General features: G+C 37.4%; 2 protein-coding genes across 4 annotated transcripts in view; both read left to right on the forward strand.

Annotated features, from left to right (window-relative positions):
- LOC122653929 (mediator of RNA polymerase II transcription subunit 19a-like) overlaps nucleotides 1-5,105 on the forward strand; it is a 32,661-nt gene extending 27,556 nt beyond the window's left edge. Inside the window, exon 6 of the transcript XR_006331863.1 lies at nucleotides 4,898-5,105. The gene's annotated coding sequence lies outside the window, so the exon portion shown is untranslated. The remainder of the gene's footprint in view (nucleotides 1-4,897) is intronic.
- Nucleotides 5,106-9,388: 4,283 nt separating this feature from the next.
- LOC122653928 (putative zinc finger protein CONSTANS-LIKE 11) lies at nucleotides 9,389-17,024 on the forward strand. 3 transcript variants are annotated; one of them, XR_006331862.1, is made up of 6 exons: nucleotides 9,389-10,058; nucleotides 10,350-10,574; nucleotides 12,369-12,703; nucleotides 13,750-13,922; nucleotides 15,485-15,654; nucleotides 15,758-17,024. XR_006331862.1 is itself a non-coding variant. In XM_043847892.1 (5 exons), the coding sequence occupies exons 1-4, from the start codon at nucleotides 9,465-9,467 to the stop codon at nucleotides 13,874-13,876; spliced, it is 1,281 nt and encodes a 426-aa protein (XP_043703827.1). In that variant the 5' UTR covers nucleotides 9,389-9,464; the 3' UTR covers nucleotides 13,877-13,922; nucleotides 15,485-15,741. The 3 variants fall into 3 exon arrangements, 2 of the variants coding, with proteins under 2 accessions (XP_043703827.1, XP_043703828.1); XM_043847892.1 differs by lacking the exon at nucleotides 15,758-17,024 and having other exon boundaries at nucleotides 15,485-15,741; XM_043847893.1 differs by lacking the exons at nucleotides 15,485-15,654; nucleotides 15,758-17,024 and adding an exon at nucleotides 15,045-15,158.
- Nucleotides 17,025-22,674: the final 5,650 nt, after the last annotated feature.

A 22,674-nucleotide genomic window follows, 5' to 3' on the forward strand; every position in this document is an offset into this window, starting at 1 on the left:
ATAGAAAGAAACTAAAGACATCATCATTAGATTCACTGATCTCATCTGTCTTAGACAACATCTCTACCATGTACTGTGAAGACTAGGTTGTCAGTCCGTCCACCTATAAATGGAAATCGCACTGTTGGTTTAGCTGTATTGATAGGAGTCATGGTAGTTAGTTTCACTTTGGGAGATTCTGTAACGGAGGAGGGAACTCTCTTGTAGAGCTTTTTATTCAAATATTGACATGCGTGGAAGTGCACCTACTCTCTTCTCTTTTACTTTGCTTTCGATGGAATTTGAAGTTGGTCTTGTCCATTTAGTTAAAGTATCGAACAAAGAACCACCACTGAGACATTCTGTTTGCGCGCGTTGTTCCTAAATTTTTTTTTTTTTTCCAATGGTGATCGGTCATGGTATCCAAGCGTTGCTTCTTTTTCGGCCTAATCCGGATTTCGTTTTGCTTCTCAACTCCGAAGAATTTGTAGATTGGCTTAATAGCTTAGAAAAGCTTTTTGACTGGAAAAGACATGCCAAATCAAAAAAGGGTAAAGTTTGCTGCTACTCGTCTAAAGGGACATGCCGCGATCTGGTGGGACCAAATTCAAGCAGATAGGCGGTTGAAAGTTAAGAAACGTATTGGAACGTGGGAGAAAATGAAGTCCAGATCCCTACTCTTTCTAGATTAGAGAGGGAGAGCTCTCTCTTTCTTGATCTTCCCATTGGTCGTCGAAGTTCTTGTTCTACCTTTCCAACCAATGAAAGCTATTGAAGGTTGGGGGTCTGAGAATTGGTTGTTGGCATTTGCCTGCTTAATCATTCTTGATTGATATGGACGATAAACGGATTGATTCCCACCTGATCTAGTCATCCTCCGCCTGTTCGTTAATACATATATGGAGAGGAGGCTGAACCAGTTCACAAACTTTGCCAGTCGAATGGGCGGAACCTGATTCATCAAGCAAACAAAAAAGGAGCCTTATGTAGTCATAATGGGCTGGGCCCTTGTATCTGCATATGAAGCGTAACGTTGCATCTTTAGTTCTAGCTTTGTAAGACTATTTTTTTTTTTTTTTTCATTAGAACTAAATAAAAGAGTTTGAGCTCTCTTGGCTTACTTTTAGCCACGCGGGGCATCTATCCACATGTGTCCCAAAGTAACATCCATTTTTTGGTAATGGATATACTCGAAAGAAAAGGTTTGGAATTCGACCTCCCTCGTCTGGGAAGTTTTCTCGATTCTCTTATCATCGAAAAACCAATTCTCAATTTTTTCAACAAATACTTCGAGAAAACGAAGACTTTCTTAACCACATGAATAGAAGTAAATGCTGGCTCTGATTAAGAGTTCTTGTTTCCGCCTCCTTGATACACTTTGTTCGCTTTGAAGACCGCACCGTCACTGACGTATGTATTTAACCTTTTTTCTACTACTCCATATGATGTGATGGTTGGAGATTGATTTTGACTTTTCTGTCTCTGGATTAGTCTAATCTTCTTCCCTCTCCCCGGATCTCAAGAATCCTTGTAGAGAGCCCCCGCTTTGTATCATCCTGTTGTTCATTGCTAGACCATCATTTGCTCTGTTATACTCAATGGACGAGGTAGTAGTAGATCCAGCCATTACTATCAAAGCTATTGGAGATCAATGGTATCGGAGTGCGCCTCTTCAGGAGGTTAGGTGAAACGAAATGTACCGATGGTTCGCGAAGCATCTGGCTTACTGGTAATCTCTCATTCTCGTCGTCGAAAGACTATAATAACTATAGCATGCCAGAAACGGGGAATTGAGGTGGTTAGACCTATACCCTGAAATGCTCCCAGCATAGGAGCCTATGGTTCCATTCTTCTTGTTGCTGGAGGGTGTTGTGCTCTTCTTGGTGTGGAGCGATGTACGAGAAATAGATGCTCAGCCTGCAATGTTCGATAACGACGTTGAAGTAGTGAATCTATCAGCACCACAACAGTGGCATACAACTTTGGACCTAACAGCCGGCCCTGTAACCCTTCGGAATGGGGGATCCTTGTTGGCAACCAAGGTTTTAAGTATCTTAACGTATCTGCCAATACTAACCGATACATATCTTATTTTTAGGGTATCGATACGATACGACACCGATACGATACCTAAAAAGTATCAACTGTATAGGGTCGATAGGTGACCTGATATGGTTAATACTCTCCGATACGATACGATACGATACGTCTCTTAAAATCACCTTTCCGATATGATACCCAATACAGATACTTTAAACCTTGTTGGCAACAATAGTATTTTAACTTAAAAAGAAAGCCCTTACTAATAAAGGGCAAAGGGGGCTTAGTCAAGAGAAAGCAAACAAATATCACCTTCGCAAAGGATCTATATTAGAACTCTTTTTTATTTTGGATTTTCTTAAAAGCGAAGCGGCCTGGCATTTCCATGTTATAAATAATGTTTTCTGGCTCATCCATGGAGCGGGGTCCAGGCAAGATTGAATTTTAGTGTTCATAGGTAAACATATCTATCCGAACGAGGACCTTCTCTTCCCTTAATACCCGACCTTGTCAACCCTTGTTGGTTAAATTCCAAAGCAATATAAGCATATGCCCAAAAGCTCTCACCAGGTGGGTTTTCGTCCGAAATTAGGTAGAAAAAGCACTCGTAGAACTACTTTCAAGAAAGAAAATTTCACGGTTTTGGTTCCAGTTGCAAACGAAGATCTTCGAGAACAAATATTGGATCGGAAAGAAAAAAAGGGGAAAAAGTTAAGTCTAAGCGCATATGGCACGAAAAGGAAATCCGATTTCAGTAAGACTTGATCTGAATCGTAGTTCAAATCCAAGTCGGTTCAATGAGAACGACCACAAAAGTCACCAAATGGGTCAGTCTTTTCCTTCAGTTTGTCCCATATTAAAAAAAAAAGGTGTGGGAGGACGTTGCAGATGTCTGGGATGGACACAACTTCTTCTAACGCTGGAAGACGAATTACCTTTTGTTTCCGTTGACCTATTGTACCCGGAAACAAGGCTTTCTCCTATTCTACTATCTAACATTAACAATCAATCGGTTCCAGGGCTCGCTCCCATTATTCCGAGCTAAATAAGCTGTGCTCCAAAGCGGCCTCGGTTGGCCTTCCTGCGCTGACGAATGTGGTATCTACGTAGAAAACCTTCAACAGATTTACAGTCTGTTGCTTTTGACCACTTGGCCACTCTCCCCTTCCCTGGCCGAGGCCCCCCTCAATGGATTCATTTTCATTGGACAAATGAAAACTCTTGAAAACATAGGTAATTCATTGCCAAGTTAGGCTCTAATGCCGAGTTGACGTAGGCAGCCAATGCTAGATTCCAGTTTAGGAATTAGAAATCAGATCAGTTGCTCCACAAGTCTAGATCTGAAAATCCCCCCCCCCCCCCCCTCACACACACCCAAAAAAAAGAAGTGAACAACGGCTGAAAAGGCTTGCTGGTTTGCTGATTTAGCAGCATGCGATATGGAAAATAAAGTTTCTTACACACTTCAATAAAATATTCTTATTCAAAAACTGAACAACGGATGGGGGTTACATCTCTTCTATACAACCTGGAAAAAGAGCAAGAGTTTTACTTAACTTCTAATTCCTAAACCTGTCATGACACAGATTAATAAGTAAAGCAACCTAACAAGAATATACTACTAGACTAACTAATTAATCCCCAAGACTAAGAGGACCCCACACTAGAATACTGAATTAAAAGAATAAATTCATGTACTTCCTTTGGGACTTATAATTGAGTTTACTAGAAATAAAAACACTTGAATCGAAAACCCATAACCTAGTACTAGCAAAATTAGACCAATTTTTGGACTAGGCCTGCATTAAAAATCATAATGGTGATGATGGTTAGATGTGCAATCACTATGGATGCTTTCCCGGAATTACCATCTCATTACATATATTGAGGGAACGGGAGACTTTTATTGTTATTAGATTGGTTCCATTCGCTTCCATACCTCATTAATGATCTCTCCACAACCCCTTATTTCTACTTTGCTGAATTTTGATGGAAGCTTGGCAGGCACCCAGGTTGAGTAAGTTTAGCTGGTGTATCAGGAGCCACTTAGGAGTCATCCTAGTGTTGTAGAGAGCAATTGGTATTCCTGATGCAACAATTGCAGAGTTGAAATTTTTAATGCACTGGTTCGCAACAAGCTCCAGCTTTAGAGGCTGACTTGAAAGGACAGAATTTCCATGAATATCACATCTGATTCAGTGGGCTAGTTCTTTATTCCAAGACTTCAAAACATCTTATTTCAGTCGATGAGTAGGTCTTACAAATACCATAGCCAGATGAGCTTGCAAGAGAGGCTTTCTGGGGATTATTTAAATGTGGGGCCATACATGATTATGTTACTGGTAATTTGTTGTCATATGATGTATAACTTTTTGTGTACTAGTATGCTCTCCCATGGGGTTCTCTCTATTTGACCACTCTTACAATCAATTCTTATTCGTTGAAAAGATTCCTTACTACATCCTCTCAACTCAATGTATTGGGATCAGTATTGTGTTACAGTGTTGACTAATCAATGACTATGTTTCATATTAATATAAACTGGCCTAGATGTATTAGTGGGAGTAGGGTTAGCTAATCGATCTGTTAAGAACCAATTATATTCTTGATTATACCAAGTCACTTTTTCTGCATATGCTTTTAAGATGAAATATCCCAATATTATGCTACTTATTGTAAATGGGTCTGACTCTTGTAACATGTGTTGGGTTGCTTTAAATGCTTTTGGGTTTTTAGTAATTCCCCCTTTTGAATGTGTTATGTTTTGGGAAGGCAGTATCAGAAAACTTTTTGTGGTTTGAGTTGAAAGACCAAACTAGTCAATAAGTTATCGACCAGTTGCCTTAAACTACACTAATTGGGTTACTTTTTTTGGCAGATCTCTTCTAAGGTCAAGTCTTGGGACTCTGACGACCCTTGAGGATGAGAATTCCTGGGGTGATTGAGTCCCCTGTGGTGATCTTGTTGTAGGCTCTTAAAGATTTTTCCTTCTTTTTTCCAAACACATATTTGGATGACTGACTAATAATTCTGGTCTATTAGTTGGAGGGATTTGAAAAGATGCATCTGTAGGTTAAACAGAATTCTCTTCGGCTGGTTGACGTTCTTTTTTAACTTTTACTCCAAAAAACAACAAAAATTGCAACATTCATGGGAGTTTAATTTTTTGTGTACAGTCTTTCTACAGCATTCTTAGCGTAGACACAACAGCTATAATTCTCCAATTTGTATTCTGGTTAATCTCCTTCTGTTAACAGAGACATAAATAATTCTGTGGGGAGGTATCAGGCAAGAAGTTTGTGGTCTCTTGCAAATATTTGGCGTGGGCTCCTTGTTTTGGGTTGTCCATTATAAGCCTTTTTTGTTTTTTTTATTATTATTTTTTGGGTGAAGATCTTAAGCTTTCCAAGTTAACCCTCATGTATATCATTTGTAACTTAATTTCCTTGGCTCCGTTCATTTTAGCCTTATGGTCTTAGTAAGGAAAATATTCTACGTGGCACTCAATTCACAGTCTGCCACGTGGAATTTATTCCGATCTAATGGTTGGTAAATGATTACAATTCAAAATTCAAAAGTATATTGAATGGGTACTTGATAAGTTCAATATAAAAGATGCCAAGGCGGTTAACACACCACTTTCCAATGACTTCAAGTTAACTTCCAAGCAGTGCCCTTCAAGTGAGAATGATAAGACATGGAGAAAGTTCCCTATGCATCGGCAGTAGGGAGTTTAATGTACGTTATGGTGTGTACAAAGTCAGTCATTGCATTTGTTGGTGTAGTTAGTAAGTTTGTTTTTTGGATTGGTTTTGGACTGGGGTATGACTAGACCGGCTGAAAATTTGAATTGTACCGGATCGATCGATAACAAACCGAAAATCGAATCGCATGAAACCGATAAAAAAATAATGAGTATAAGGTTATGAGTAATTGAATTGATTTCAATATTAGTGAGCAAATTTATGGGTGTAAGGCAAATTGGTACAAATTAATGAGTATGGGGTTATGAAAATAGGTAAATTGATTTGTAACAATGCTTGTTCCATTGATCTCCTTTTTAAGTGTGGTTAAGTGTGGGGCAAATGAAATATTTTATGTAGTTGAAAAGAGAAAGAGAAGAAAATAGGCACAAACCGAATCCAACTTGTTTAAAAAAACCTGATACAGAACCAAATCCAAATTGCTATGAAAACGTTATCATAAACCACAATCGACATGAAAGCAAACTGCACAGAAACCAAAACTGAGCTGAAACCAAAAAGTCCTTAATGGTTCGGTTTTGGTTTCCCTAAAAACCACACCGAAATCGTAAAAAATAGGACTTCTCACAACGTTTCGATTTTGGGGGTGTTTGGATTGAAGATGAACAAAAGGGTAAAATAGTCATTTGATTGGGGATGTTTTGGGTTAAGAGTAAAATGGTCTTTTATATAATACAACTAACACCTTCAACCTTAGGGGTACGAGTATAATTTTTGAAAACATAGGGAATGAGGTGTAATTAGGGTATAGTTCAGGGTAGGGGGTCGTAATTTTTTCTAAAAAAATCAATTAGAACCCACTATAAAAAGTATCATACACATTAAAACTAGGAGAAAGTTTTCCTCGACCATGGGTGAAGGAAAAGTATACCCATTTAATGTTATTATTACTCCCCCAACTATACGAAGTCAAAAAATATCCATCCCTCATTATTCTAGATGCCCATCCCAAGGCACTGATACATAATTCGTTCTTCGCCATGGGTGAAAGAAAAGTACCTCCTTAAAACTAAGCATGTTGATCGTCAAATCTTTGTATTAATTTTGAAGGCTTTTGGATCCCCCTCCCTTTTTTTGCTTTTGATGATTTCATTCTTGATCGAACAAACAATAATAACAAATAAGGCTCCGTCATGGTTATAGTTGAAATCCGTTCAAGCCCAGGTATTACTTCTCAATTAGGAGTGTCAAATGGTTGGTTTGATCCGGTTTTGATTAGTTTTTTTTTTTGGGCACATACTTGTCAAATCGAAACTGGACTAACAAAGTGTTCAGTCCACAAAATCCAAATCGAAATCAATACCTATTCGTCTGACCGGTTTCATTTTGTTATTGATCTCTTTCGATGGCCCCTTATTGGTCTCTTGTCGGTTTAGTAGTGCTTTGGTCTCAATTTTTTAATTGTTCAAAAGGAAACGTGTAATAAATATTGAAATTTATCAATCGGTCTCATTGGCCATGGTCTTTCAGTGGTTTCTAAGAAACAAAATCAATACAAAATAGATAGAGAGTTCAATTGGTCAATTGATTCGTTCGATTCAATAGGAATCGATCGAAGTGACCAGTTCAATTGCTTCAATCTCAATTTTGACACTTCTATTCTTAATTACATGAACTGATGATTTAACAAGCTAACTATTAAATGGGTTTTAGACATCATGCAAAGCCATCTTGAGAGGTAAGCCATTTTGAGAGGTAACCTTGTGTTTTCTTCCAAATTTTCAAGCCTTCGAGGTAGACTATCATATATTTACTCCAACAAAAATACACTATCATACGCTATTAAGAAAATTTTAAAAAGCAAAAATACTATAGTCGTTATGTCTCTCTCTTTGTTTTTTTTGGTAACGTACTTGTTATGTCTTTCTCGAAAGCATGGAAATGTAATCCTTTCATGCATCATATCATCAAATATGAAAAACTGGCCCTTTGAAAAACTGGCATTTTCTTCTGAGAGATCGAGATTCTAATTTTTAACAAGAAAAGAATTTAGGTTAAGGAGAAAGATTCAAGTAAGGCCAGCTGTCTGCATTTGAGCTTGACTGGAAGATAGCCAATGCCTCAACGCCACCACAGTTGGTGCGTTTGGTGACATAAAACGTGTAAGTCGAAGAGACGTGGACCCACTACTAGAGATGGATTGGTCCTTGGGGAGGGGGGGTCCAAGTGTCCCCAACTTACCAAATTAGTTTAATCACAACCGTTCAATTAGTGACAAGTGGTGAACCATAATTGCCCGGAACCTTTGCACCTACACTCCTCTCCATCATGTCTGGATCAACATACGTAAGCCTACAGTACATACATCGCCTCAAATTATTATAATTAAAAGCGATAAAGGACACATGGGGAGTTAAGACTTGAGACACGTGTAAGTCGTTTACGTGTTAAAAGTTAGGATTTGAAACACGTGTAAGTCTTCTAATATTGTTATTAAGAGTAGACACGTGTAGGTTTTATGTGAAGATTGTTATTCTAATCTTCTTATAAAACTTGAGACACGTGTAAGTCTTCTACGGAAAGATTGTTAGAGACGTTTAAGCCTTATTACTTGTTAGTGAGATTGCTCTAATAAAACTTGAGACACGTGTAATTTTTCTAACTAATGATTATTATTATTAAGAGCAAAGACGCGTGTTGGATTTTTAAGTAAAGATTGTTATTCTAATCTTGAGACACGTGTAAGTTTTCCAAGTGAAGGTTATTGTTATGAGACTTGGGACAGGTGTAAGTATTCTACGAAAGATTCTTAAGACATGAGACACGTGTAATCCTTTTAAATGAAGATTGTGATTAAGAGATGTCTGCATAGGGAAAAGCCACGTGAGAGGTTCTCATTGGCCACAAATCACAATCCACCAACATCTCCTCCCAAGCCCTAATATGGCGCAAGTCAAATTGGAATAACGCTCGCGGCTTATACAGTGTACGTCCGCTTTCAATGGCTGACGTGGGCACAAAGTTTATGGTCAATCCCTACTCTCATACATTATAACTTATAAGCCCTCCGTTTCTGGTTTTATTTACGGTTTTGGGTCGGAGAACGGCGTGCCCATGACCGTATCACTTTTTCAAAAAAGTGAGGCAACCACGTCAGCATAACTTCGATTAAAAATAGTTTTTCGAGAGATTGCATGTTGCCACGTAAGAATTTCTTAAATGTATAAACACTCGACCAAACTGGTTGCCTCAGTTTACTTCTTTCTCTAGTCTCTACTCTCGACTCTCGACTCTCGAATAACGCACTCGAGCAAAATTTGCAGAGGGTTTGGTTCTCTGCATTCCGGAAAACTTAAATCTGAAATCCTTTCGTAGTTTTCTTTTGATTCCTTGAATCATTCTAGTTGGTTTTTTTGTATTAATGTTCTATGTTTTAGATCCCAAAGATTGTTAGTTAGGGTTCCTTATAGGGACAGAGCATTTGAAGAACATGAAAACGCTTCCTGAAATTCTTCCTTCTTCTTCCATGGGATAATAATCTGCAAGTTCTCATCTTTCTCTCTTTCTTTCGAATTTTTTATAGAGGAAGAAGTTAAATTTTGGAATTTTTTGTTTAAAGTGCGGTGTTTCTTTTCTAGTACTGATTTTGCTTTTGATTACAGGTTTGAGAGTAGTTTTCAGTTGGATTCCAACCTCAGCCATTGGTTTAGGACGTAAAGGTAGATTAGTTTCGGGTAATAAATGGAGCTTCTATGTGATTACTGCGGAAGGGAGAGGGCAGTAGTCTACTGCAAATCGGATACAGTTAGTCTGTGCTTGAACTGTGATGGATTGGTGCACTCTGCTAATGCAATCTCACAGAAGCACCTTCGTTCTCTCATTTGCAACAATTGCAACTCACAACCTGCAGTCATTCTATGTGTTGAAGATAAACTGTTTCTATGTCAGAGCTGCAGCAGTGACGGGAATTGCTGCTCAGGTTGTGGACATCGTCTTCAGACAATAAATTGTTACTCAGGATGTCCCTCTGCCGCAGAGCTCTTAAAAATATGGGCTTCTATCCTCGATGCTTCATTGCCACAGGAAGATGTCAATAGACTCGATACTAGCTGGGAACCACAAGAGATGCTGTCTATGGATGAGAATACCATGAAGAACTGTTGGGAACCTAAACAACAGGGGTTAATGGTAAACACAGAGCAGAATGAACCGGAACCTGGTCTTCCGTCTGAATCTTGGATAGGTTCATCTTCAGAGTTTCCTCCTAACGAAAAGTTGGGACTGTGTGGAGGAGATAAACCACCATTACACCCTGAGAACTCAGACGTGGCAAAGGTGATTTGTTATATTTACTTTGTATTATTTGTTCTCAGCTTTTGAAATTATATAATCTGCTTAAAAAGCTTTTTTTTCAAATTCAGTTCCACTGGAAAGAGGAAAACCTGACAGACGTGTATCAAGGGCTCTGTTGAGTTTGGTTAGGATCACAATATGAATCCTTTTCTTATAAATATGGGTCCCATTAGCCAGAAAAGGGAAAGAGAGAGAAAGGGAGAGAGTCTCATCTTACATTGTTGGTTTATTCATTCTCATTTTACTGGCCAAGCTTTCTACTTATTTTTGTAGGACTGTTCTTCACTGAAGGATCTTGAAATTCATGGTCTCAGTGACCTTTGTGATGGTTTCAGCATTGATGATGTTGGCTTAATTTTTGAGAACGAAAGTGACATATTTGGGTGCTCACAAAGTCATCCCAGTTATGTTTTTGATGACGTAGCAGTTGGTTGCTTATTTATGGACAAAAACTTCTCGGTGGCTGATTCTGGTGGTCCCAGTGAGGATATCATAGAGGTTTTGTCTTTCTGTATCTTGAAGCTCTCATTGGTTGTAAATCATCCATTTTAAATCATTCCTTGCATCTTTTTTTTCTTTTCATCATTCTCGGTCTTTGTTGCAGACTTGTAAAAACAAGTCTTTCAATAAATTGATTGCCTGTTTGATGGTGAATCTTCTTCTCTGCTTTGGTTAATGCATTGGTTAATCTCACTGATGCCCTTACGAGTTCTGAGATTACTGTAATCACCTTTCCCCCCCCCCCCTCTCTCCCCTCCTTTACATCATTGAGGTTCTGTGCTCCTTCATTATTCACATTGTTGAGGGCATAATTACCGTCTCGTGCTGTAGAGTTTTTTATGTTTTTTTATAATATCAGTTCCACTAGGCTTCCTAGTAGGCCTTGTCTTGTGAATGGTACATGTTTTGACCTGTTGTATTCCTCTCTTTTTTTTTTTGGTGAATATATTCCTCTTGTTTGTGATAATTTTCTAGTTTATATTATGCTTTTCTTGAGGATTATAAGTTCGAGGACATTACAGCCTGTGTCTATATCAAAGTTCCTATCATCTGTGGGAAGGAACTTGAATGTATAATTCATTAGGATTTGAAGCTAGGACTCTATTCAGGGTACTTTCTCTTCCCCCCTCCTCCACCTCAAAATAGAAAAACTTTGGTTAGATTAGACTTATACTTTCTGCTTCAGTGACTGCTCTACAATCACTGGAATTAATCACAAATCGTGATGTTGAATCAGAAAAGCTTCTGTTGGATTAGACATATGAAGTTATGCCTACGGCTTCAATGACTTTTTTATAATCACAATACTACAACAACAACATAGACTTATCCCAACTAAATGGAGTCAGCTACATGGATCCATGCTCTCCAATCAGCTATCTTCAAAGTCATACAAGATACAAGACCTAAGTTATGCATGTCTTTCCTCACCTCTTCACTTAGAGTTATTTTAGGCGTTCCCCTGGCTCTTTTAGTTCCTCCTCCGAACTGGAGCATCCCAAGGCCTCCGTTGAACATGGTCATGCCACCTCAAATGACTCTCGCGTAGCTTATCATATATAGGAGCTACTCCCAACTCTGCTCTAATGTGGTCATTCCTTACTTTATCTTTCTTAGTCTTGCCACACATCCATCTCAACATCCTTATCTCCACTACACTTTTCTATAATCATGGTAATTGATCACATAATGCAATGCGCTATTGCAAAATTAGTTCTGTCTAGAGTCTCCACTTGTCATCACACTATCTACTACAATGCTTCCATGCTCTTCATTCAGTCTCCCTTTCCATGTGAGATTTGGTATAAAGTTATGGTGGAGACATAACAATTAGATTTGGCGATACATGTATGCCTATGCCAGGCAAAGAATGCATCTGCTTATGTCATAGCCTGGGTGGCCAGCAGCGTTAAGCTTGTGCAAAGATTCCAGAAGTTGCTCCCATAATCTAGAAGCTGCACCTAGATCATAGAAAATATTCTTTGTTTTTCATGCTTCTTTTAGGGATAGGGGACATGAATCTTGCATATGGGTTTAAGTAAACTCAAACAGTTATCTAAGGAAAATTTCATCTGGCTGAAAATTACCTCTCTAATCAGATGCTAGTCAGTCCAGGTGCATCCATTTTAGTCATGCTTTCTCTGCATTAATTGTTATTGATATGTTCTTGTTAATTTGTCTCTTTATCCATATCTTCCCATGGTTAATAATTGTTATAGTGAAAATTCTGGTTTGACAGTAATGGTTTTGTTTACATGTATAGCTGACAGCCCCTTTCATGTCATTCCTTAGGCATCATCATCAGAGCAACATGACCGTGTGGCCATTCAGTCCTCTTGTGCTGCAGGATTGGCCTCTGTGGTCCAGGCTGTGAATAGTGGAACAGATCGAGTATTTCTAATTCCTGGCGGCAGCAGAAGCATCAACATATGTTTTCCAACTGGACAAGTCCACTCAAGCATGCCCAACCTTACTAGTGAAAGTAGTGTTGCTGATTATGAACATTGTGGAGTATCACCAGTGTTTTTAACAAGCGGATCACCATGGGATTTAAATTTTGAAGGCACTTGCCCACAGGCGAGGGACAAAGCGAAGCTCAGATATAATGAAAAGAAGAAAACACGCACGTATGTAGTCAGCTTCAATATTAACATTTGGCAGTGATTACATCACCCGCGGGTGAACTATGACCCAATCAAATGTTGGAAAATGGTATTGAGGATTATTATGTAATTGCACTGTGTAAGTGTAATTACTAAAATACCTTAGATACTTCTTTCTCTTCATGGATTGGTACCCGCAGGTGAGGCTGATTATTCATAATATTGTGACACTTTAAAATCTAATGACATATTAGTTCGGACTTCATACTTTCTGGTAATTAGCACAAACCACTATGAATCTCTGAAATGTTAAATTTGATATTTTTTTTTAATGAAATTGTGACCAAACTATTCTAGCAAGTGATCCTAACCTTTTTTCATTCCCATTGTAGAATATTGAGAGCTTATCTGCTATGATTTCTACACTGTAGTTTATAAAAGACTCTAGGTCAGATTTTAGAAAGACACCATCTATGGAAGCCAATATTTGTGGCTGACATAATTGATCAACTCTTAGTTCCCCCCCTATCCCCTTTGCCCTTTAAATTATTTGAAGCAGTAAAGAGGGAAATGAAAAGTTCTTGGTATCTTATCTACCAATGTTGTCTCCATTCATGAATCTGTCAAAATTGTTCTGTTTGTAAAAGGCCAGTTATTGCTGTAATATTGTGAAAATGTCTTTGCCATTGAATCTTGAGTTTTTTGTATATTTATTTTATCAGTAGTCATGTCCTGCAGAAAGGTGACATAAATGACGCTTCTTGCCCTATTACAATTCATATGTACTATTTTACTTTGAAACCTGTTTTTTAATCTTCCAAGCCATTTAATCTTTGGTTTTGTTTGGAAATAGAAGAATTTTAATTCTTCAATTACTAACATAATCAGATATTCACCTTTCCCCTCTGAGAAACAGTCATGTCCTCCCCCCGCCCCCTTTTTTCTAAACCCTAGTACTCCAAACAGCATGTCCTTCTCGATATTCAATATAAGCAATATATTAATGTTTCATTTTGTCATTCTTGCTTACTTATAGCAGTTAACAGATTTTTCATTTATGTGATCTGTAGGTTTGGGAAACAAATAAAATATGCTTCCCGAAAAGCCAGAGCAGATACCAGAAAGCGTGAGAAAGGTAGATTTGTGAAGGCAGGTGAAGCTTATGACTATGATCCTCTTAAAGCAAGAAAATTCTGAGACAGATTACGATTCTTTTTCCCACAGCATAGCCTTATTTATTAAGGTATCAAATCACCAAACCTGCAAGAAGCTTGAATAGTTCTACATACACCCATCATGTTCCTGTATTTAAATAGCTTGTGATAAAGTGTATGGACATATAGATTCACTATGATCTGGTTAGAAGTTCGTCCTTGCTCACCTAAAACCATAGCATCAGGAAATATAACAGAAAATGAAGATGGAGATTAAAAAAAATTTGTCTCACTTTAGAAGAAAGTCAATAAATATATGTTTTTCTTAATGGATAGATGGCTTGCACCAGACATTTTTCACCCTTTCTTGTTGTTGCTTCTAGATGGTGGTATTTTTCCGAGCGAATAGTTAATAGCAGTTTTTTTTTTCTTTTTCTTTTGTCTTATAGTTGGTAGTACAGTCGAAATTTCACTCCTTAAAAGTTTCAGAAATGTGGTCAATTTTACAGATAATATAACAATTCATTCTCAGCAAGATGGTTTAAAGGGTGAACTGTCCTTGCACTTTTCACCATAACGTTCTACAATCTACATTCTCCAGTCTATTTCTATATTTATGTGCAGTGCCATTTCATATTCAGTTTCTTACCTTGGAACTCATACTAGCAACCAATGGCTTGAAGATCAGTTTTGTTGCTTTCTTCTTTTTTATTGCAATTTATGGTACCTTAAATTATCAAACTTGGAGCTATGACAAGAAGGCATCAGTTTATGACGGTACTTGTTTACTTGGAGCTATTGTTTTAATTAAGAGTCTCTCACGATAGTTTCTTTGTAGTAGGTTTATTAGGTTAGTAAAGGAGTTTTGTCTACAGAGTATAAATATGAACCTTATCGGTGTAGGAGAGACAGGTCGAGTTTTGTGAATAAGAGTTGCTTGTTCTTGGAGAATTAAAAATCTCAGCCCACTGAGGTATTAGGTTTCTGATGTCTTTCATATATAATTTTGTGGTTCTAGGAGATTGTAATCTGCATACATAGTTGCTATAGTTTATTTTCTACAAAATGGTTCTGAAGCTGACAATAATCGGTCATAAGCCACAAGTTCAGATCTCCTGGGTCCACTCTGCCCCCCCCCCCCCAAAAAAAAAAGAAAAAAGAAAGAGTACAGAAAGAAAACAAAAAGAACTATGCAGCGCCATGTGGAACAGGATGACCAGGATCAACAAGTTGCTGGCATAGCTTGCTACCTGGTACTCTCATGGAAAGAAAGAGACATGGCTAGAGAGGGGTTCTTTACTTATTTGTTTTTTCTCCTGAAAAATGAAAAAAGAGGGCATGTAATATTATTAATTTGATGGGTTTGTGTAACTCTTCATATCTGTTGAGTGAAGCCCAATCATGTTTTTGCATCACAGTAATAATTATATTTCCATGACTTATTCTCTTATTCCTTCATATGACAGATTGACAAAACCTTACACTATTGCTTGCTTTTGCTGTCTTCTGTACTTGAGCTATATGTTTTACACTTCTTCCATAGAGTTTCGATAATTTAATGCAATGTTAGAAGAGATTTGGTGTCTCCTTTCCACCCCTCCTCTCCATGTTCATTCCTTTAATGAGTTTTCTCTTGACTGTAGGGAATCAGGTCCTCCTTTGTATTTGAGCATCCTTCATCAGACAAAGACGACAACTTCGTGACTTCAGATAGATCAATGTAAATTGGGTTTTCTGAGGAACTGTTAGGTGCAGAATGGATATCCCTCGGCTAATGCTGTCGGGAGTTTTTCAGTGGTGCTGATCAACCTGCTTTTTGAGGTACTTAGGGTTTTTATTGTTAGATGATATTGTTATTTGCATCCCTTACAATATGGAATTATTCTTATTGACTTTTCGTTAACCTTTCCTGAATGTATTGCAGCGGAGTCCTCAAGTGCAGGTTCTTTTGATTGATTGCATATAGATAATTAGATGATATGAGCTACACTTCTTTTGTCCTACAAAAAGAACTGATCTCTTTTGATGCTAGTAAGGGGGGTGAAAGATGTGATAATTCAGCCCAAAACTCAATCAAGATGAAATGAAGCACACCAAGTGAAGGCAATGATGTTCGCTGGAGCCCAGGAAACAGCTATAGTGTTGAAAATCTTTCTGAAAAATAGACACCCACAAAAGATAAAAAAAAAAAGATGATTCTGTGTGGTAACAATCTGAATTTTCTGGGACATACAAGGGTGCCGAAACAGTTGAGGTTGTCAGAGCATTAGTGAGACAAGTTATACATTATCCATGAAAAACTACAAGCACAGAAGAGTTGGTCATTTTCCCAAGGATCTTCTTCAGCTGATAAAGATTTGGCTCTTGTCCCTTCCACAAAATTTCTGCAGGAACAGCACCCACATCTTTGGACCTACTTCTTCTCTGATGATCTGTTTGGTGCATTTCAAATTCCAAACTTTACGATCTAACACACAATGTAAGAGATCCCAAGAGGTTTCTTTGAAGTGTGCATATTGTGGCAATGAAAAAGCTGCCTCCAGTCACTCAGCCCTGATGATTCTATGATTCCCCCATTTCGAACATCACGTCCACTTCAACCGATTCCAGAATGGAAGGCAAGCAAACCTCCAGAATTATCTGCTGATGTTGATTCTCAAGGAGGTCTAGAGCTTCTGGATGTGTAGGAGGAAATGTAAGCAATTCTTGTGACTATAAAGTAAAAATTTCGACAAACTTACAGTGGAAAATTTTTGAAGGAGATGTAGAGGAGGGGCTTCTGTAACTTCCTCAGAAATTTATAGGTGTTGGATGATGCAGATTCCAAAGATAACTGCAGTGAATTTGGGTGCGAGAATGATGGAACACCTCAGCTAATATTGTGGTGATGGACAAGTTCCTTATCATGCAGGGAAGTCGGAAACTGTGAACAAGAGAGTAACCAGGAAAAAAAAAACCCGGCAAGCTTGAGAACTCTATAAATGGAAAGAAATCAAGCACTAGGAACTTTCCTGTCTCCTTTTACATTTCCTTTCCTATTCCTCTGACTGGTGTAGGATAATGTCGCCCTTGGTAAAACCATTGTCCTCAGATTCCAGTTTGATGCTCTACTAAAATTAATTTTTCTTCTCCAGCTGGGACTACATATCTCTCTCTTGAGGTCCTCAGATGCCAGTATGATGCTCTACTCATCCATTTTCTTCTCCAAGTGGGACTACAGGTCTCTCTCTCTCGCTCTCTATCTCTGCCTTCATCCTTATTATGTTTACAATTTCAGTCATTCCCTTGTAACAGGATTTCTTATGTTTGAAATTTCTTTCAATCAAGCTCTGGATGCAGACAAAGAAGATTTTAGACTGGAAAGGAAAAAAAAAGTTGGGAATGAAGGACAGAATGTTAATGTTGACCATACGTATCAGATCATGGTCCAAATAATCTTCTTCAGCCGTTCGTCGGTGCTTTACTCATACCTTGCATTCATTTATGGGTGGCTATTGCAGTTTTGGAGCCATACAGTTTAACTTCTTGTGGATCCAGAAATCACATAACACTCGTCGAAGGATTTTGGCAAAGTTGATGAGATTAATATAGCTTTACATAACCCTCTTAACATTTTTGGTTAGACTCTATTCATTGGCCTCTCCTGGCAGCACATATCTATCTTGACATTTACTTTGATTAATCATTGGCCTCTCAAGAGCAAATCAAGAAGCTGCACCATCTGTGTTTCCTGGTGCGTTTCCTATGGTTTGGGAATTGTACATTTTGATGGCCCAATTCACATATGAAAATATATTTGAAAGAATTAGTTCCAGTCAAATCACTTGTCTGCACATACTAATTAAGCTGTACAAGTACTCAACCAAAGCAAATTAGTTATTCTTTGGACTCTTAAAATTCTTGTCATTTTAAATTAGAAATATTCTTTGAATTGATACTTTCATTAATTATTTTTATTGGAAGGCTTTCCCTTCCAAGACAAAGCCTCCCATTACATGACCTATTGAATTTCATTATTTGACATTCCTTTCTAAGAATATGTGTTCCAAAGTTACTCTGAAATGTACAGAGAACTAAAGAAATTAAAATTAAAATAAAATGAATAAAAAATAAAAACGGTCTGGATCTGTTGATCGATTCTAACCTCTGGAGGTTAAGATCGGAACCATGACCAATTTAACGAATTGGTCCCAAGTCTTAGAAACAGTTAAACCATTCGAATTGGTTTTGGTCTGGTTTAAAACCGATTTGAACGTAGAATCGATTCTACAAAATTTAAAAATAAAAATTGCAATCTAAAGTGTGTCAATAATGTATCAATAGGTAGGTAGTCTTCAGAAAATAAGAAATAAAAACCACCAAACCAACTTAACCAGTTGTACACATTCAAAAATAAAATTATGATTAGTTTTTATTCGATTTATATCTTGATTTGGTTTCTTATCGGTAATTTGTTGGACTGATTATATGTATTTTTTTTAAAAAGGCAGGACTGAAACCAACCCACTTATTAAACGGTTGGTTGGCTTTGGGTTTATTCGGTTGATTTCAGTTTTGATTTTAAATCCCGGTCCAGGATTGACAACCTTTAAGTCAAGAGGCTAGATAAGAAACATATCTACAAAATCTAACCCCTAAAATTAAGAAAACCTTTTCCATCCTTTTTGAATGGTAGATCAGAGATGAATTAATATTGAATTCTTTTACTGATAAAAAAATGGCATTCCCATTAGACTTACTCTTTATCCATTGTGTGCCTCGCATTTTGGTAGCTGAAGACGCCTTGTTTCATGACTTAACCCGTTAAAATGCATGCATTCAACTTAGTGTGTTTAAGGGCTCTCTCATGAAGTAAGATTTTAGAATCCATGGAAAAAGCTTGTTTCCCTCATGTTGTATTGGTAGCAGTTGAAACAAAACACAACTCCAATATATATATTCTAGAGACTTTCTTCTTCTGATGAACATTATATATACTAGACCTACAAAACATCTCTCTTTCTTACTCTTTCCCACATTCATTATGTACCCCTCCATCATTAATGGTTATACAAGGGTTCCACAACCTTATCAGAAACTCCAGAATCAGGTTCCTTGGTCAACCCACCTCTTTGATTGTGGTTCTGATGTTCACAATTGTAAGTAGTTTTGATTTTGATTGATTTTAAACTCTTCTTCTTCTTCCAACTCTGCAACTCTTCTATGTTGATGACTAATCCATGGATGGAGATCTAATAATATCTCACATATACAGGTTGTATAACATGTTGGTGTCCATGCATTACCTTTGGCCAGATTGCTGAGATTGTAGACAAAGGATCAACTTGTGAGTATATATTATTAATTAGGGAAAAAGTAGTTTTAATTTCCAATATTGAAATTCCTTTACTTTAATTGCTTAATTAACCTAAGAAAGTATGTTAATTATGACATTGGAGGAATAACACAGCATGTGGATTAAATGGAGTACTGTACAAGCTTATCTGCTCTGCAACTTCTTGTCCTTGCATCTACTCGTCTTTCTATCGCGCGAAAATGCGGTATCAGTACTCATTAGAAGAGAGTCCCTGTAACGATTGTGTTGTTCATTGTTTTTGTGAGGCTTGTGCATTGTGTCAAGAGTACAGAGAACTCAAAAATCGTGGATTCAACATGTCAATAGGTTTTTTTCTTATTTCCTAAACAAATCTATTTCGCTCTTCATTCCAAATTTTATAGATTTAATAGAAATTATATTGCAGGATGGCATGGTAATTTGGAGAATCAAAATCATGAGGTTATGATGGCCCCAATTGTGCATGGAGGAGGAATGAATCGGTCCAATGAAGATTTAGATGAAACATTGAATGAAGGTTTACATGAAAATATGCATTAATGATCACTAGAGGGATTTTGAAGAGATCCACTTGTTTATTTTTTCTTTGTATTTTAGATATGGATTTTTTATTTTTTATTTTTTTAGAAGATCGTAACAAAAATGATGAGCTAAGAAATTGTAATTTTATTTTTTTTACCTATTTAAAATAACATATATTTTTTTAAATGATGGTGAATTATGTCATTTCACGTAAATAGTGTATTAATAATTTTTAACTTTTTGAAAACACTTTTTTAATCCTACATTAAATATTACATCAAATAACTTTTGCGGTGTGGTGCCTTTGCGCCCAAACACGAGGGCGGGCGAAATAATCGTCGTGCCCCCATAGAAAGGCGAAGTTTACAGGAGGTGCAAGGTCATTTTGCCTGCCCCTGTGTTTGATGTAGGGACAGCATTCCACACACGCCCAGGTGACGTTCTCTTTCCTAAAATAATTTAGAACAATCTATATGCATCCACACATGTCATTAGTTTAAAAATGTTTTGAAAAATCTAAGACCGAACGAAATAAAAAATTGAAAAATCACGGGTTAATGTCATGCTTGGTGGGTGAGCCAAATGGTTATTAACGACTAATAAATTGATGGCCAATAAAGAAAGTCTTAAATCTATAAAAAAAAAATTTGATAAATTGAACGACTAAGCTTTTAGATCATATTGTGAGTTGAGACAAAGTGATGTTTATCTTTATTCAAGAATTTCATGGTTGGTCGTCATATTGGAATTAGCATGTTTTTTTAAGGGATTGTTTTGGAGTAAAATTCTAATTATTCCATCATGGACTTTTGCTTCCTTCCCATTATAGAAGCAGGCCTTTCTTATGGCCCTAACATTTATCATGAGTCAACTTTCATCCCTTATGAGGATTTTTTTTTTGGGTGAATGATCCCTTATGAGTTGATTAGGTATTAGGCTTTGAAATACATTAAAAAGAAAGGGGGAGGGGGGAGAGTTTTCTGACTGGGAGCATGACCCCAACACCAACGTGGAAGTCAATGGGAGCATGCATAGAAACATCAATCAACATTGGCGGAATTTCCATCTTTCTTGGGGGCAGTATAATTATTTCATGAGGGCTTGTGTTTGGATGCAGAAGCCACATTCCCAGATAGGCTCCATTTTACGTGAATGACACTTATTTAGATCCTTAAGAGATGGAGTTTTCATTCGCCCCATGGTGAAGGAAGAATCCCCTCACCATGGCCATTTAAACCCACATGTTATTTGTAACCATGAACAATAAGGTGTGGGAATAATTAATGAATTAAAGATGCAATCATAGGATTACATCATCAGTGATTCAGTGGAGAAGGAACTTTTCTTTCTCTTAGTTGAAGGAAAACTTAGCTGTTACGTGTTATTTATTTTTCCAAAGTTTTCTTGATAAAGTCCTCCCTCCTCAAATGCACAAAAGATCCCATTTGAGAGGTACCCCACATGTTCTTGTATGAAACATTTATCCATTATATGATTATATAAGATGGGAGAAAGAACGCCATCCTGTTGTGCTGACACGTCGTCCTTGTGCGTTGATAGATGGGCATGCGAAATAACAGTAGCACCCCCTTGAAACCCCAAAAATGACCAAGGATGCACAATCATTTTGCGTGCCACTATGTCAAGGTGCAAGGATGTCGTGCACTGCACAATCGGATGGCTTGCTTTTTCCCATATAGTATAAAGATATGCTTGGCAGGTAAGAAATGGATTGAGAAAAAAAGATAAATATACGGAAAAAGATTCTCTCTCTCTCTCTCTCTCTCCTTTTCATGTGAAATGACCTCACTACCCTCCCATATACAAAACCTTTCAATCAGACCTCACCGGTGCATTCATCTATGCCGCTTGCTCAAAGAACCCTCTCCCAAAACTTAAGGACAAAAGAGCTTGTCTGGGAACATGACTCCTATGCCCAGACACAAGACCTTGCGAAATCCCCATCTTCATGAAAGGCAAAAATCTTGCCATTGTTGATGCTTCTGCATACACTCCCATGGGCTCCGCACTAACATAGGATCACACTTTGAGCTATGTTTGGTTGGCAAGAAATGGATAAAAAAGAAAAATAAAAATTCAAAAATTTTTTTTTTTTTTGAATTTAAAAAAGAGAGAGAAACACATAAATCAATCGTTGTATCATCATAGTTTTTATCATATTATATATTTTTTTCTTTTCTTTTTATTATTATTTTTTCCAAACATGGGTAACAATTATGCACAACGCTAGCTCAAAAAATGAAATTGCATAACCCTTTTACATATATCACGTTCATGTTAGGGAATGATATGCCACAAATTAATGCTTCGCTCCCTATATCAAATTGCAATGTAGGAACCTCTCCCACCAAATATATAACAAAATTAGGCCCAAATGTTCTTTATGTTGAGAAAGTAGGCTGCCCATACAAATGGGGTAGATGAAATGACCATCTACCCCTAAATGACAGGTCCATGTGTCTGGGCACAGGCTACGCTGCCGTACAGAAAACATCAGCCCCAAAATTAGAGTATCATTTTGTCTTCACCACAATCAAGTTCTTGCAAATGGATTCCACCCAAGACCGTACCTATAAATCCAAATGCCTAATATCCAATCCACATCTTTTACTTGCTGCCCAAGGCTCCATCTCTACGTTATTACTGGTCTCCCATTTTCCCATGCTGTTCCGTATTATTGGTTGCAACGTAAGCATATTCTTTTTTGCTGACATCCAGGGAAAAAGATATCGTTTATGAAAAAAAAAAAAAAACTTAATTAGATCTATCATTTATGGTCCTACTAGATTTTATGAACAGTGATTATTGTTAAGACTCAAGAGAAAGAAAAGAATGTAACCAGATTTTTTATTTTTTTATTTGGCAGGAAAAACCCTGCTAACAAGGCAAAGTTACAAGGTCACATAGGGCAAAAGGCAAAGTATAGATTCAAGAAGATTATGTAACAAGGCAAAGTTACAAGG

Source organism: Telopea speciosissima, chromosome 3, assembly GCF_018873765.1.
Source record: "Telopea speciosissima isolate NSW1024214 ecotype Mountain lineage chromosome 3, Tspe_v1, whole genome shotgun sequence".
NCBI lineage: Eukaryota > Viridiplantae > Streptophyta > Magnoliopsida > Proteales > Proteaceae > Telopea > Telopea speciosissima.

Bases quoted from the DNA above. Each gene is read 5' to 3' on its own strand.
- LOC122653928 (XM_043847892.1), top strand. From the start codon at position 9,465: ATGGAGCTTCTATGTGATTACTGCGGAAGGGAGAGGGCAGTAGTCTAC. The intron at 10,575-12,368 runs GTTTTGTCTTTC...GTCATTCCTTAG, and splicing joins CCAGTGAGGATATCATAGAG to GCATCATCATCAGAGCAACA. The intron at 12,704-13,749 runs GTATGTAGTCAG...TGTGATCTGTAG, and splicing joins GAAAAGAAGAAAACACGCAC to GTTTGGGAAACAAATAAAAT.